Here is a 17,600-nt window from a genome sequence, read left to right on the forward strand (position 1 = left end):
AGCGCGTTTATTTTAATCTCTCTAGTCAGTTTGTACATCCATTTTGAGATGTTGTGTTAATGAGTTTCATCTACAGGTGAGCCAGAGAAGTAGATCCTTTGAGTTTGTACTGTTGAATACAAAGGAGACTTAAAAAGCATAGGATCTAGATAGATGGTACACATCCATCTATCCAGTCATCACCAGACTGACAACTCAGAATCTCCTACATTGAGGGGTCACTGGTGTCATCTTTGTCAGCGGTAACACAGTGTTATATTCCTGTAGTGCCCCAAGCAGTAACTTACTGCATAACAGCCTAGATGCATGCTTCTCACAGTTTTCTACTGAAATACCACTGACAGAAGGGGACAGTGAACTGGAATCCTAAAGGTCTGAGGCAGAGTATAGAGTGGTTGGCTGATTAAATTTTTTAAGACCTGTTTTTATTGTGAGAACTCACTTAGGTTTTATATCTTACTACCTATTAAGTTCTCATATTAAAAACATATGCACCAAGAAGCTATGCAGTGTCGATCACGTGGCTTTGGCCATTTCCTGGCTCCCTAGAGCCCCTGGAGGTCTGCACCTCTGTTGGATGCTGCTGGCCATGCTTACTGCCAGCGGAGTTCATGTTCTGGGAGGTCCAACAACAATCAGATGTTTTTCTCCAGCCACTGGCCAATCACTGCTCATCTTCCTCTCCCCCTCCCCCACCTCCAAATGTCTCACCCAGAGGTAGTGAGCCTACCTTGTCTTTTCCCCCTTTTCCCATGAAGGAATGTCAAAAAGAAGCCTTCAAAACCTTTTCCGATTCATACGTTTTCTAAAGTTGCAATGTTAATATGCATTAATATTTTTTTTCTAAGGAAAGGTCTTTCAGGGGTCTCAGTTGTTTAAGTGATTCTAAGAGAAGCATTTTAAAAAATCTTGAGTATGTGTTGGTACCACTTGCCTTAATTGAAATAACTCAAAGGTGACTCATTGGTAGAGGAAAATTAATATCATTATCTTTAAGAAAAAATTGTTCAGATTCATATGTTTAATTACACTTTCTAATGTAAAATTTGTTGATTTCAAGGTATTTTTGACAAATGCTGCAAATGTCTTTTTGCTGGAACCATGTGCTGAGGTTCCCATGCTCTTGAAAGAACAAGTCGATGCCTGTAAAGCTGTTTTGATTATTTTTAGGCGTATGATAATGGAGCTTACAATGAATAAAAAGACATGGTAAGTTTATTTCAAATTAATATTGTAAAACAGATGTTTTTGTTTTTCAAAATAATAATTAAAATGTTAAGACCTCCATTTATTAAATGGCTTTACAAAGCTGACAATAAGATGATAGTCTTTGGTTACAGTTTCTGTGAATTATGAAGAAGGTAAGTATCCAGTACTTTGATAGTTTATTTATTTCTATTATTGGTTTTAAAAATATTCCTGAATTAAAAGTAGTCATATTACTTAATAGTAGATTTTTCCATTTTAAACTGTCATTAGACTGTTTTGTGGAGAAACAATATAACTGGTGTTTTATAAAAACATTTTTTGTAAGCCTAGGAAAGGTTGTTAATTGCTCTGAAATGTTGTTAACTTATTTTTATTGCTTCAAATTTGAAGTTTTAAACTCACTTTGGAAAAAACAATTATTTTAAATGACAGCTTGTCAGAATGAGTGAATAAATAATGCAGTCAGAAATACAGTGGCGTCATGAAAATGTGCTTATGTGAAGTGTTTTCATTTTCATCCTTTGTTTTTATTTGGTGTCTGTGTGTTTATAATGTCCCTAAAAACATTGCCTGTTTTAAAAACAGTGCCTTAGGTTTTTCCCAGGCCCTTGTCCCACAGTGAATGTATCACCCCAGCTTAGGAGGGGGTTTCAGAGTCCCCTTTCTTCGTGTCTCTTAGTTCTGGTTGTAAAATGTCTCTCCGATCTGTCCTTTGCATGTTCCTCCCCTCCAGCCCTGCCCAGGAACAGCCTGGCTGTGGTCAGTGTCACTGTCAGTGACTTTTGGCTTCTGTGCTCAGTCCACGGAGGCCACTGCAGACCAGCACTGGTGCCCACTTCCCTCATGGAAATCCTCAGTGGGGCCCTGTGACCAAGCCTGTCTGATGCTTTTTCTGGGTGGCCTTGAGTCAGTGCCAGGGGTACTTTGGAAAGGTCTGTGTGCAGTTGGTGGAAAGCATAGAAATGAGACAGGACTGAGCTGACAGGGGTCTCTAGGGCTCCAGAGTCCAGTCCTTTTCTTTCTCAGTGAGGGAAGGGTGGGCCTAGAGAAATCCCATCATGCAGAAGGTTCACTAATACAGAGACCATGGGAATCAAAATGATTATTTCAAGGCATAAATTCCTCAAAATTCCTGCTTCCTCAAGAAGCAGTTGTTAAAGCTGGAAATACTACTGTGATGAACAGTATGACTTAAACAAAGTTAAATGCTGTGTCAGTAACATTGAGAGTAATGAGAAATGCTGGTATGCTGTCAACAGAACCATCTGCTCCACGATAGCACAGTTACAGCAATAGTATTTTTGATGGCTTTTTTTCTTTGAAAACGATGAGTTCAGTATATCTTAGCACCAGTAGTATTTTGATTGTCTTGATAATTTTTTTTTTTTTTTGGTGGAAATTCTGAGATAAAGTTAAGCAATTCTTCTCTGATCTTTAATAATTCAGAAATTTGCAGGTTAAAGTATTTAAAAAAACCCAATTTATAGAAATAGATGAAAATACCAAAAAATAATCAGAACATAAAAAGAAGTGTGACCTGTTTCCCTAGCAGATTTCCTTATGTATTTTAGTGCCAGACAATGCCTGAATTCCCTTCCTCCCTTCTTTCATCCAGTAAATAACTACTAAGGTTCTGCTGTGAGGACGTAGGGCGAACTGAACAGACAGTGTTCCTGCCCTTGTGAGGTTTCTGTCCTCAGACTGAGAGACATAATGAACAAAGAAGCAATTTCAGTGGTATTAAGCACTAAGAACAGTGAAGCTGGCCAAGGGGACAGAGTGGAGGGTGGGGGAGTGTTTTTCACCAGGTGCCTGGGAAGGCCTAAATGAGCAGTGCCCTGAGGGAAGGGAGGGATGAGCCACTGGGAGTTCTGAGGGAAGGGCTCCCTAAGGAAGGAACAGCAGGTTGAAAGTGTGGTGTCTTGTAGGCCAGTGTGGTGGAACAGAGAAAGGAGAGGGAGAGCGGGAGGGGGTGTGATGGGGGCCAGCCAGAGCCAGGTTGTGAGGCCTGGCAGACCACAGGAGGAACCCTGGCTACCCCTCTATGTATATAAGGGTAGGACACAATCCAGTTTATGTTTCCAGAAGATTTCTCTGACTTCCTCTGGAGGAGAGAATGCGGTGGGGCACAAAATTTGTGGCCATAGCTGCTGGCAGCTTAGACTAGGGTTGTAGCCAGGGAAGTGCCAAGAAGTGGAAGTGACAGTGAGCAGCGTTGTGTGAATGGGTAACAGTACCACATGTGTGAGAAGATGGGGACGAAGTAAGTCCTAAAGAGCGCAGGAAACCCTATTTATTCTTCAGGGCAGGGACAGCGCACACGCATGATTTCACATGCTTCCAGAGAAGTTTTATACTCGTGGAATTCTCCTTTGAGGAGGAGAGACCAAAAGTCAGTGTTTCACAAAATAAAAAAAAAAAAACAAAAGCAAAAACAAAACAAAACACAAAAAACCCAAACTTAAAACTGTCAAAACTGTTAGGAAATGTTTTTTCCAAACTGGAGACAATTTTTTCACCCTCATTTTCTTCCAGAAGACTCTGTGTGGGAATTTCATGGCTTGCCAGGTTTTCATGGGTTCAGAAATTAAATTAACCCTGTGTCTTTGTCAGTCATTGCTTTGGTCAGATTTGCATTTTTTTGATAGCAGTTCCCATGACTGAGGTTTTATTTGAAAATTATGTCTCTTGTTCTCTTCATGTTCATAGGATGGATATGTAACCATTCGTGTGGAAAGGATTGTTTTTTGTTGTCTTAAGCATCGCATAAATGTGAGCAGGCAGTGGTGACACCAGGGCCTGTGACAGGGGCCTGGGTACCCTGAATATGGTGAGGGTCATGCTGCCCCCAGCTCTGCACCATTTCTTCCCTCATTCTCCTCTAAGCTGTCTACTCCACACACATGTGCCCAAGATCTCCCATGGCTTGCCAGCTCTTCTTATTCCATCTAGAACCCATAGACAGCATGCAGCACAGGCAAATACTAGAGCAGAGTTATGAATGTATACCAATGGATAACTCTGGGATGAAAACCAAATGGTTAGCTACAAATACGTCAGGAAACCCTTAGAGGTCATTGTACCATGAGAAGCTTAATGAGATTCAACGTCATGTTAAGGGAAAACACTGTCTCAATATGTGGGGTATGCGAAAAGTATAAAGTAACTATGATTTGGAGATCCGTTCATTTGACCTAGACTAGATTACTTTGTCCAGTTCCTGATTTTATCACTAAAGAGCATGTAGACCAAGGAGAAAGTTATAAAGGTGAACAGGCAGTTAGTGTATAAGACCTCGAAGGAGAAGTTAAAAGGGGTGATTCCCCTCAGAACAAAAGGACCTCCCTTATATACAAAAGATACAGTGTTCTTGGTTTGTAGAGAATTGAAGAAAAGAAAAAGTGAGCAAACACGCTAATATGAAGAGTGTAACTTAGCTGTGAGAAAGAAAAATACCTTTTGGCTGTTCTGAAGAACTTATTGCTGTTACCCTAATTAGCGGTGTTATTTGGTGTCTTCATGCCCTGTGTTGCAGACTCAGCATCTTCCAGGCACAAAGCTCCATGCCTCATAGTGAACAACAGTGACCTTTCCAAACCCCCCTACCTGTGAGTTCCTCTGGAGTTTAGTCATAGTATGATACTGACTGCATATCTCCCCAGAATGAGGACCAGAATGTCCATTTTATTTCCTACCACAAAGATAGATATGGAGACCTCACAGGTTAAGTAAAAGAATGGATGGGAAAACTTAAGGGTGCTGCGTAAGTTCACATGGGCATAGCTATTACTGAACACCTTTAACAGACTGGTGTAGTTGGAGAGACAGTCTTGCCTCCCTGTCTGACGGGGATAAAATCAGGCTAGGATGATACCTGTTTTATCCTGCCAATCAATGTGGGCACAGGACACATATTTTTAGAACTGTTGTAACATAAGGTGGTTTGTTTTGATAAAATATGGTATTCGTTATAAAGTTGGCATTCAGATTGTTAATACTTCTACTCTGATTACCAATGTTGCTGAATTCTTAAGAGAATTTCTTGTACCTATAAATGAAAGTGCTTTGGAGACATGATTAATAATATGAGCTTTTATTTTGGGTGGCCCAGGGAACAGATGTTGCAAATACTACTCAGGATAACAGAAGCTGTCATGCAGAAGCCAAAGGATAAACAAATAAAGGACTTGTTTGCCCAGAGCTTGGCAGGGTTACTGTTTAGGGTAAGTCTTCTTTATTAAAACACTGCAAATGTAAGAAATGAATCATATTTTACAGCAAAATAATTTTAATCATTGAAAATTTTAAGAGTAACATTAAACTAAACTTCTAGAAATTTTCCTTCTTAGCTTTGTCTTGAAGGTTGTAATCTATTTTTTACAATTAGAACTAGGTTTCTTTTAGGCCTTCCCACCTGTCTGCCACCTACTTCTTTTGATTTGTTGAGGTTGGTAGAAATTAGGAAGATAACAAGAGCTGATGTCCTTGGTCGAGGGCCAGGTAGATTTGAGGAAGTAAAGGGTAAATGGAAGCATGGGAATGGGGATAAGGTCAGGGAGTGGTTCAGGCTAGACATAAAACTGTGAGAGCTGTTGGTATGTTGGGCTATGTGTTTAAAGTCACAGGACTGGGTAGGGTCACCATGGAGAGAGTAGGTGTCCTAGAGAGGAAAGAGCCATCCATCTCCATGATTGGTGGAGGAGAGGAGGCAGCCGAAGATGCTGAGAAAGGGTGGCCATGGAGCTGGGGGGGAAACTAGCAGAGTATGTGTCTGGATGCCTGGAGGTAAGTATTGAGTAAGAGGAGAATGACCAGTTCACCATTGGTTTTGACAAGATGTTGGTGGTTGTAAATGTTCTAGGGGAATGAGGCCCACTTAGAGTGGATGGAGGAGAAAATGAGACCTGGGCAAGAGAGGTAGCAAGTATAGTCAGGACTTTGCAGAGGTGGAAGGGAGGAGGAAAAGGAGAGCCAGCTGAGTGGGCAGCATACATGGAGGACAAGGTTTAAGGTGTGTGGTTTTGAAGTCTGTTTGCTTGCCAGTGGGCATCATCCAGTGAGGACAGCCTTGGAGGGAGAGAGAGGAGAACTACAGAAGTGAAGTTGTGAATGAGGTGAACAGGGCCTTAGGTGGGAGCAGAGAGCCAAGGAGATGGGTGTTTCTTACATCTCACAGGGTGAGAAGGGTCAAGAATGCGAGTAGTCTGACATCACCCTCAGGGGAAGAAAAGAGGCAGATGATGAACTAATTGCATAAGAAATGGAAGTTTTAAAGGTCCTGAGGGTGGTAGAATATTGCAACATTGCTTTAGAAAGCACTAGTATTTATGGGATGCTCAGAATTTATGAAGCATTTCTAAAAGAGAACAGTGTGAAAAGACTGGAAAACTGTGATGTTCTATATAAATAAAGGCATTCATACAATAGATGGGCCTGCTTTGAATTAGTAGGAGATAGCATTGTGGATCATGAGCTGGAAGTGATAGATGCAGGGAGGAGAAGTCAACCTCCCTCCTCAGTTGACTCGAAGGTGGATTTGGAGATGTATACAAAGAGCATATCTAGAAAAAGGTAGGATATGGCGGTGAAGGTGGCACAAAGAGAAACTAGTTCTTTAAATAAAGTTATGTATTCCTATTGTTAACACAGGAGAACCCAACTGTTCATATTAATTTTTAGTAGTTTAATAGGATTGAATGATTTTGGCTTGATGAGAAATACATGAGAGGCTGCAGAAATAATTGGCATGTCCTCACTTGCCTTCGGAATAGGATAATCACTCTTATTCTGATTGCCTTGCTTAGTTATTAGATATATGAAGTGGTCTACCCATTCTTTTGTGTGTATTCAACCTTGCCTCAGGCGTGGTGCAGACCATTTGCTTTGCTGCCCGTCTGGATATACAAACACTCTGCTCACTTTGCTGTAACTCTCATGGAGAGTTTCACTGTCGGCACCTTCTTCTCGGTCTCCCAGCCCTGATAGGACTGAAGCTGCCAAGTGATGTGGGCAGAAGTCAGGCTTAGGGTAGTGAGTGCTTGGGCCTCATTCCTCACCAGTTGCCTGGCCCTGCATCTATTGGTTGTGTTGGAATTGGAGCAAGAGCTTGTCACTGAATTAAGCAAGAATCTATCGTGGAGTTCTACTTTTTGTTTGTTTGATTAGTTTTGATTTGGGAGAAAAATCTCCCTTATTAATGGAGGATCTTGTCAGATCTTGAAAATTAGTTTTAAGTCCATGATTGTTAATGATTTTGATGACATCATTATTATTTTGGCCATGGATCAGGAAGAATGTTTAAATTAAGAAGCAGCCATAAAATAGTGGAGAGAAGAAGAGCTTTTTGGAGGTAGACACAGAGTACCGAGCTCTGGTACTTCCTGGCTGTGTGGCCTTAAGCAAATCACTTCGCCTTTCTGAGTCTCTTCCCTAATCTGTCACAGTCAGGAAAGGACAGGGTTGTCCTAAGAATCAGAGCAGGTTCATCTGGGATTTATGATCATCTGTTGACCTCCCAAGCCCTTTGTGGGATCCAAGGGAGGAGAAAAATGTGAAAGGTCTGGACAGCTCTACCAGGCAATGAAGTGGGCATCATCTTAATTCCATTCTAAAATTAAATGTGCCATCAAATTATTATTTGTTCACTTATGTAGACGTCTACAATAGCCAGATGCTTGATTTTAAAAATTTGAATAAGGAAAGTATTAAAGGGGACAGGAAATTTTGAGTTGCCATTATCCTTTTATCTTTTTCAAATTTTTCCTCTAACATATAGTTTTTTCTCTATCAGTAGATAACTTGGGTTGGCACAGTTCCTTCAAATGAGTTAAGTTTTATTTAGATATTTACCAAATAATGGTGTTTGTCAGAAATGATGTTTTAACCTGTTATAAGTGCTAAACAGGGCCTTATGCTTGAAGGTCTCGAAGTATATCAGGAAACTTGGACCATGCTCCTTCTACTAGAAGTAGTATAGTATTTAAAATTACATACTCCCCCGAGTGTGGTGAATAGAGAAATGTAACAAGTGGTTGGCCAGGAAATGTATGTAAGAAAAGGAGTGGCTTATGAACACATGTATTTTTTTACATAGTTTGATAAAACATGAATTTCAGCACTGGAAGAACTTTGGAGATGCTCTTATTCGGTTTTTTGCTTTTTATGATAAAGAAAATGACTCCAGAAAAACCAAGTAAATAGCCCAGGTCACAAATCAAGTTAGTGACAGAACCCAGAGTCTGGGGCTCTGCCTTTCCCTCCTCCTCTTCGAAAAGGGTAACTTATTCAAAGGGCACCCTGCCTTCGTGCACACAGGTGCCACCCCTTACCCACACACTGTATGTTACTGTTTTGCTCTGGGTTCAAGTGTTGTCAGCAGAGACTTACGATGGGGACGATTCACCAGTTCTGTGTATACATGTTTGTGAGATTTGCTAAGATGAATTTTATAAGCTGTGGGAACTCACTGTTCTGTGCTTGTTTTATAATTAGTCAATAAAGTGAAGCCAATGCAAGATTCCCAATACAGGGTGTCTTTTACCACACAAAAACTCTGCTTTTAATCTGAAGCTAGTGCTGTAACCAGACGTGAGACTGAGTGCTGGTAACATTGCCAGTTTCTCCTTTTTCCCCTTACTCTGCTAAGATTATCTTTTTGAGCTACTATTTATTGATTTTATTGTGTATATGCACTTTATGGTAATGCCCTCAAACTCATTTTGAAAAAAGGAGTATAAAATTGAATAAACAGAAGATGGCATTGTAATCATAATAAATAATACTTAAAAAATATTAGTAATAATGAATGATAAAATTATTTATTTTTTCTTTTGCACTGTTCTTAATTTTAAAAAATTCATCCATCTTAGAATCAGATTGTAAGTATGAAAATTTAAAACCTTGTTCTCAATATATTTAATGATTTTAGCTCAACTTTCACATTTTCCCCCCTTTAAAAAGTATGGTAAACATGAATTGAAACATAGAGAAAAAGTACATTGCATAAGGAGTCACTTTAAATATGATTTTTCAAGTGGTCAAAACAGGCCTGCATAATTACAGACTATTTTCTAGTTCTCAGAGTTTTCCTGAGATTTCCTTAAATTTTTTTCTTAATGTTTATTTTTGAGAGAGAGAGAGAGACAGAGTGTCAGAGCACAAACAGGGGAGGGGCAGAGAGAGAGGGAGACACAGCATCGGAAGCAGGCTCCAGTCTCTGAGCTGTCAGCACAGAGCCTGGTACGGGGCTCAAACCCACGGACCACGAGATCACGACCTGAGCCAAAGTTGGACTGACTTAACCGACTGAGCCACCTATGTATCTCCTCCTATGTGTATCTTAAAGAAAAATTTCTGTTTAATTAAAAAGCCAGCTTACCCCTATCCCATGCATAGGACAACCCCCATCAACTTCGGGGGTCTGTCTGCATCCGGGGTGGGCAGAAATATTTGCAGGTTGGCACCTTAACAAGAACATTAAGCTCTGACAATGGATTGGGGAAGTCACACAAACTTTGGGTGTAAAGATGCCCTGTAGTAAGATTAAGAAAGCCTTTGGGGCTCACCTGACATGGACTTGGCACTTCTTTCAAGGGAGATGTATTTTGATGTGAATTTTAAAGGGTGTGGAATATCTGGGCAGAGAGAGGGAACTAGGCAATTTCAAGGTGAGGAGATATCCAGAATATGTGCACACTTGTCTGGTGGGGTTGCCCATGTGACCAATTGTAGTGCTGCAGACATAGGCTAGAGGAGGGACATGGAGAAGTGAGTAGACGCTCAAGGAAAGTGCTCTAATGGGGAATGAAGACAATGGTGGGAATGGATGCCACTTACTAGAGGCTGGGTGGGGTGGCAGTCAGGGACACCTTGGAGGAAGTAATGTCCACATTGTGACTTGAAGAATGAGTGGGAGATAAAAAGCCAAAAAAGAAAGGAAGAGAGGAAGGAAAGCTACATGCAAAGGCCAGGAGCAGGAGAGACCAGGTCAAGGAACTGGAAGAATCTCAGTGGAAGTGCTGAATTCTTTTTACTATCATGCCTGCAGGTGACTGCAAGTAGAGCTGTCTAGTACCCAGATCGACAAGGTCAGGAAACCAAAGAGGTCTGGGCTAACCATGGAGACTCAGAAGAATTTTACAGGTGGTAACTAGAGCCACAAGAATGGAGACCAGAACCCCAGCAGAGATGGGGTGGCATAGGAAGGGAGAAAGCCAGAGCAGTTGGTGGAATAGGGAGATGAGGAGGTATACATGCAGTGAGTATGGGACATTCTTCCAAGAAGTTTGGCTTTAAATGTTCTAGCTAGAGGGAGGAATCTGGGGTCAAGGGAACTTTTTTGTTTATTTTTCGTTTTTAAGATGAGGTAGACTTGGAGAATGTTTGAATGCTGATGGGGAGAAGCTGGGTTAGTAGGATAGATTGAAGAAAAAGGGGAGGCAGCGTTCATGGAAACACAAAGAGCAAGGAGGCGGTTCAGAGCAGAGGTGGGAACAAGCAGAGAGGAGCAGGAGACTCTCTTCACTTAAAGCCTGGAGGTGGAGGAGAAGCTGGGCAAACACATGGGGCTTGTGGGGCTTGTTTAATGGGTTTTATTTTCTCTTAAATCTGCAGTGAGTTCATCTGCTAGAAAGCAGGGAGGAGTTGGTGGAGCTGGAGGTTTACATAGAGGATGCTTTGTGAAGAGGATGCTAGAAGTAGCTACTGTAGAGAGTGAGAGAGAGCTGTCCAAGAAGCAGAATAGTTGTAGTACTGAGAGCTTTGTCTTCTTCCCGATTATGGCCAGGACCAGCCGCAGGCACTAGAGGGATTTTCAGTCAGGAGCTTTGTTCTTTTTTTTTTTTTTTTTTTTTAACGTTTATTTATTTTTGAGACAGAAAGAGACAAAACATGAACGGGGGAGGGTCAGAGAGAGAGGGAGACACAGAGTCGGAAGCAGGCTCCAGGCTCTGAGCCATCAGCCCAGAGCCCGACGCGGGGCTCGAACTCACTGACCGCGAGATTGTGACCTGAGCTGAAGTCGGATGCTTACCCGACTGAGCCACCCAGTCGCCCCAGGAGCTTTGTTCTTAATGGTAATTAATTTCTCACGAGCTCAGATCCTGGTTTCAGTTGATCAAATGAATTCTGAGAAACTAAAAGAAAAACAAGATAAAGTGCTTTTTATTGTTTTAAAGCTCATTTTAGTAATAGTAACTTAAAATATTTTGTTAAAAATTCTTCTTCCAAACGAGGACGATTAAAGTCTCTAATTGGCTGGTTGGTTTCAGACGCTCATGGTGGCATGGATCCGAGCAAACCTCTGTGTATACATTTCTCGAGAGCTCTGGGATGACTTTCTTGGTGTGCTGTCCTCCCTCACGGAATGGGAGGAGCTCATAACTGAGTGGGCCAACATCATGGACTCCTTGACAGCAGTGCTCGCGAGAACTGTTTATGGAGTTGAGATGACAAACCTACCTCTGGACAAATTAAGTGAACAAAAGGAAAAGAAGCAGCGAGGCAAAGGTACTTCTACTCTTACAGGGTAACACCCGATGTCGGAGACTGGGGAGGAGTGTGTATTTGTAGATGGAGGCAATTAACACATGGAATTTTACAATAAACTGAACCAGCCATGTGGGCAGTATCTTTTCAATGATGGTGTTGGATTGTGTTTCATAGCACGCTGACCTCTTAAGGATGCTGAAAGGGAGTAGCAGTGGTAGCAACAATAATATAATGGCTAGTGCTTGTACACATTATCTGTCTTCACCCTCATGGTAACCTCTGAGGTGGATACTATCATCCCCATGTCACAGACAGAGAAACTGAAGTACAGAGAGTCCATGGTGATGGACTCATTCAAGGTCATGTAGCTAATACGTGAGAAAGCCGGAAATCAAAGCTAGGCAAGTCCGTATCAAGGCACCACACTAAAAGGACTTATTCCACTGCCTGCCTAGGAAAGGCAGAAAGTGGAAAACTTCTGAGTGAGTCAGCTAGGAGGCCTTTTGGCTTTGTTGTGTTTCTGGGTAAAAATTGTTTTGAGACCTAGAGTCAGATCAAGGTTGAAAACATCAGCGGTGTTTTCTACTGGGGACAACAATTTGTTGTCATTACTGCTTTAAGGCTGTGACACAGTCCTTGGGTTAATTCACTTGTACTCCAATTTATTATTTAAAGATTTTGAGGCAGTTCATAGAAGCACCTATAATATGAGAGATAAAATACATAAGGACACGGGGGCAAAATTAAAGGGGGTGGGATTATAGGAGCAGTTATAAATGCCAGAATGCATGCCAGAGAGCCTCCTCCGCTTGTTGGGGAGGGGTGGCAGGCTTGGATTTGACTCTGATTTTCACAGGGTTACAGCAGAGGATCACAGATTACAAAAGGTGAAAACAGTCCACAGCTTAGGTGATACATAGCTTTTCCTGGTCCTAAGACCTGAGAAGAATTTTTGCTCCAAAGATTCATGAAGTGTACGTTGCTTGCTGTAGTAGACCACAGCTTCAATAATAGCCTTATTATAGATTGTATCAGCTTTTGCTGGGTGACAGATCACCCCAAAACATAGCAGCTTAAAATAACAGTCAGTTGTTTAGATACTGATTTTATGAGTTGCTAGTTTGGGTTCGACTCAGTTGGGCAGTTCTGCTGGATTCACTCCTGTGTTTGTAGTCAGCTAGGCTGTGAAATAATCATGTAGGCAGCTCTAGGGATTGGCCAGCTGTCAGCTGGGGCTGTGGGAGGGACTTGGCTGTATACCTTTCATCGCCCAGCAGGCCAGCTCAGGCTTTTTGTTCAAAGACTTAAGGTTCCAGGAGCAGCAATGGGGCAAGCCCAGATTTTCAAGTGCATTTCAGATCTCTGCTTGCTCAGTTTGCTACCAAAGTAAGTCATGTGATGAAGCCCAGGGTCGGTGTGGGAGAGGACAGCAAAGGATATGAATGTGGGGAGCTGTGAGCCAATTAAGTGATTACCTCACCATACAGACATACAGTTAACGTGACTGATTCTTACATCTTCACTGCAGTCTGTGAGTGGCTGTGTTTATTTATAGGAAGGTAAACACTTCAAAAAACACTCCTGATGGAATGATACAGAATGAATTTAATCATTTAATCAGTGCCCATGGCAAATACTTCTGATTTCTCTCTTATATTGCTTTATTCTAAAAATGGCTTTAAGTATTCACTATGGAAATACTTGCCTTCTAAGCACTGGACTTGTGGAAACAAAATACACTCTCAGGAACCTGGAGGTGAAAACAAACCACAGTTTGTGGCAGCCACCAGCCACATCATACCTGTGCAGAAATCTCTGTCTCATTCTCTTTGCCCCTGTATTTCTTTTGGTACCTTGACTACTCATTTGAAATATTTGACCAGGGCAATATGAGAGGAAAGCAGAGAAGTTGGGTTACAAACTGCAGTATTTTATTGTTTTGGAGGTTTGCTAAAATGGGATTTTGTATTATTCATAGATTTTCACTTGACTCTGATTAGAGTTAACGGGCACAAATTTCTCTTGGTAATTGGTGGAGAGGTTAGCATCTCCAGGAGGGAGCATTATTCTAAAGCCAGGATCTCTAATTTTGTGGTTTATAAAAGTAGTTTTTGGAGTGACCGGACAGCAGTGGTATAACTTCATTTGACATTGTTCTTTTACTGAGAAAGTTTTATTCACTTTTTTTTTATATTGGAATGAGTACTGTGACGATATTATTGTTATGAAGCTGTTGGAGATGCTTGAAAAATACTTTGGCAACAGGAATTTCTGGATTACTGTTATGTGCAAACCTTCGTACTGAAGTATAAGGAAATGGTACCTAATTATGCAACAAGAGAGTCTGTAATAAATATAGTTGTACTTATGAAATTTGCTGAGCAACACAGGCTGTGCAATGAATGATAATGACTTCAGCCTTTAGATTATTTTTCTCGTCTTATCCTCTATCAGGTTGTGTTCTAGATTCTCAGAAAGGAACCACTGTGGGGAGATCCTTTTCTCTCAGCTGGCGGAGCCACCCAGATGTGACTGAACCAATGCGATCTAGGAGTGCCACCACATCTGGGGCACCAGGAGTTGAGAAGGCAAGAAATATTGTTCGCCAAAAAGCAACTGGTAAACATTTATTTAAATTTTTTCTGTAAGGTGTAGTTGCTATCTAAAATGGATTTATAGGAATAAAATGTTTTAAAGGTTTTAAAATTCCACTCAGAGTTAAATGGGATGTCTCTGTATCTTTTAATTATCTGTTCTGATACTTTTCAAATCCATTTTTGATACTTATTTCTGAGTCCATTGTGAAAAAGAACTTGAGATGTTAATATTGAGTGAGATATTTGTGCAAAAGAGAAAATAGATGTTTTTGTTTGAACCTTAGAGAAAATAGATTCTTAGTAATCACACAGTTAGTTGCATTATTGTTGTTGAACATTGGTAATCTTAGTGTGGCAACTGTTCCCACAAAGGAAGAGAGAATAATGCACTTAGTTTTCAGGACTGGAGGGAGACATTTACGTTTTTGGGGTTCTTTGGGAAATTGAGCTTTATATGCCTGTGGATGTTGTCCTCCTAGCCTGTTAGAATTAATAAGAACTTGACCAAGAACCCCCAGTTTTTTGGACTTATTTCCTACACTTTTAAAACCAAAAGAGAAATCTTTAAAAAGTAAGCTTATATCCAGTGTTTAATAAGAACAAATAAAACCCCTTCCCTCCAGTGACTTTGAGGCTGTAACTTAGGTTTAAAACAAATTTATCTGAGTTTCCTGTCATTTTTCACATCAGTACTACCACACTGTTCTAATCGATATTCAGCATGCTGACTGCAGAAAGTCACAATATCCTCTGGTCATAAATCAGAGTCATTTACAGTCAGCATATTTTACAGTACTTAGTAAAGACTTCATAGAGATGGCTTAGAATCCTGTTGGAGCTTTTACGAAAATACATTATGCCTTAGCCCTGTCTAATGCTTTTTGCTACAGCATTTGTTGGTAATTATCACCTTACTACATTCACCTCCTGTTCCACTTCTCCTGCTCTCTCCTTCATCCCCTTCCTTGAGGAGAGACTCTGTTCCTGGTAACAGGCAACTTTGGGGAAGGCTTACGCACTGACTTTCATTCTCATCCCAACTCCTAGAAACTCCTTTCTTTCCTCATTGAATCAGAGCAGAAGTTTGCAACAAAGTGTCATCATTCCTGAACTGCCCAGACTCCGTGCTACCCTTCACAGCCCTTGAGCTGTAATGATAATAAAATTAATCATTCAAAACACTATGTAAAACTTTACTTTCACACTTTAATGAGCAGCAAACTATTGTATATTGCATGCTCCTTATTCCCCTACTTGGCCAAAACACAGCCATAGAAGAAATTGCATTTTAGTTTCTCAGCAGGTGTTTTAGACCAACACCATGGATGTGGCACCATTATTGTTCTCAATAATCCTCGGTGCATTTATGCCAGTGAGCTTCTGTTTTATCAGTGTTCTTAGGCATCTGGAAACATATGGTATTGCATCAGTAAGAACTCTTACAAAAGTCTGTTTAGAGTATGTCGCTTAAAAGTCATAAACCTGGCCTTTAGAGGATTAAAAATTAATAACACTTGGAACCATAACTTTTAAAAAGATAATGGGATAAGAGCTATTGAGTTGGATCAATCTATTATCTTCATGTATCTTGCAATACATATGTATTTCCTGTTTTACTTCACATTTTTTCTTTTTAGTTGCCTGTGAAAACAACGGTCTCTGAAGATTTTATTGTATCATGCTGTTTTATAAAACTAATCTATATAGACTATTAGTGGTTTTACTCAGTTCTGTTATTTTTACATTGTGTAATAACTTGCCTTTCCATCTTTTAAAAAGGCCCAGAATACTTTTATGGTAGGTGTTGATAGTGTGGAGGCCACCTTTTAATGTTTATTTATTTTTGAGACAGAGAGAGACAGAGCATGAACGGGGGAGGGTCAGAGAGAGGGAGACATAGAATCTGAAACAGGCTCCAGGCTCCGAGCCGTCAGCACAGAGCCTGACGCGAGGCTCGAACTCACGGACCGCGAGATCGTGACCCGAGCCGAAGTCGGCCGCTCAACTGACTGAGCCACCCAGGCGCCCTGAGGCCACCTTTTAATGAGAATAGCAGCTCAGGCAGTTTTTGTCACCTTTAGCGTTAAGGTGTTTATCATGGAAGACCCATTTGAAAGTGATTTATTTTTTCTAATCCCAGTACGAGAATAATTTAAGATTATTATATTATAGGGGCGCCTGGGTGGCTCAGTCAGTTAAGTGTCCAGCTCTTGATTTTGGCTCATGTCATCGTCTCGCAGTTCTTGGTATGGAGCCCTGTGTTAGGCTTTTGCGCTGACAGCGTGGAGTCTGCTTGGGATCCTCTCTCTCCCTCTCTCTGCCCCTTGCCCCACTCTCTCTCTCTCTCAGAATAAATAAATAAACATTAAAGGAAAAAATTATTATAACTTGCCCCAGTGACTACACTTAATCTAGATTAAGAAAATGATTGAGAAAATGTCAGTGATGGTGGCAAGACAAATAATAAAACAAGCAATTGCAGAGTAGAGAAAGAACAATTTAACAGAGAAGGAACTAGTTTGCAACTTAAAAGGAACTGGCAAGGAGAGTCTTAAAGAATTATAAAGGAAAACTTTGCTTCTGAGTGTGAATGATGCTAAAATTTTAGATGTCTAAAATGAGTGATTAAAGCAAGTCAGTTTCCACACAAAGTAATTATTATAATTATAATAATTATAAGTTTTATTATTTCTAAATATCTAGTGATCAGTTTTGGAAAAATACACATTTGATTCATAAAAGGAAAGCTCTTTCAGACGCCCTCTGACATTGAGAGATGAACACATCTTTTAGGAAATTTGAAGTAAGTCAGTTTGACATTCGCATGGAAGTCATTTGAAGTATCATCTTAACCATTTGTGAAGAGTGTGCTGTAATCCCATTGCAGGTAGTCCCTGTGGATTCCCTGTGGGAATCAGACCTGGGAATACTGACAGCCAGAGGAGGGGGGGTTTGAGGGGGGAGGGGCAAGGAAGTAAAAACTTTGTTTCACCCTCTGCAAATGTGTCATTACCGTTTGTACTTGTATTCCGTGAATGTGAAATAAAGTGATGTAAAAATAATAAAACAACAAGTCAACCTTTATATTTTAGTTTTAAGGATAAAACTGATCCCACTGATGGTGGTTTCGTATATAGAGGCATATTCTCTTCCTGTGTTTATCTGTTTTCTCAAATGGTTATTTAAATAGTGGTCTGTAGAAAACTTGAGAACATCATAAAGTTCATCCTAAGAAATTATGGATTTAACAAGCATGAAATGTGATATACAAGGATGGGTTTCATGGAGATTTTTGCCTTTTTACCC

At 40.6% G+C, this 17,600-nt stretch overlaps 1 protein-coding gene across 6 annotated transcripts in view; it reads left to right on the forward strand.

Annotated features, from left to right (window-relative positions):
- The window catches only part of RALGAPA2 (Ral GTPase activating protein catalytic subunit alpha 2), a 323,002-nt gene that overhangs the window by 103,855 nt on the left and 201,547 nt on the right, over positions 1-17,600 (forward strand). For all 6 annotated transcript variants that reach the window (XM_060610992.3, XM_060611000.3, XM_060611012.3 and 3 more), the window contains exons 13-16: positions 1,061-1,209; positions 5,321-5,432; positions 11,478-11,715; positions 14,152-14,316. In XM_060610992.3, the coding sequence (XP_060466975.1) occupies positions 1,061-1,209; positions 5,321-5,432; positions 11,478-11,715; positions 14,152-14,316 (664 nt within the window). The remainder of the gene's footprint in view (positions 1-1,060; positions 1,210-5,320; positions 5,433-11,477; positions 11,716-14,151; positions 14,317-17,600) is intronic.

This window comes from Panthera onca, chromosome A3, assembly GCF_046562875.1.
Source record: "Panthera onca isolate mPanOnc1 chromosome A3, mPanOnc1 haplotype 2, whole genome shotgun sequence".
NCBI classification, from domain to species: Eukaryota; Metazoa; Chordata; class Mammalia; order Carnivora; family Felidae; genus Panthera; species Panthera onca.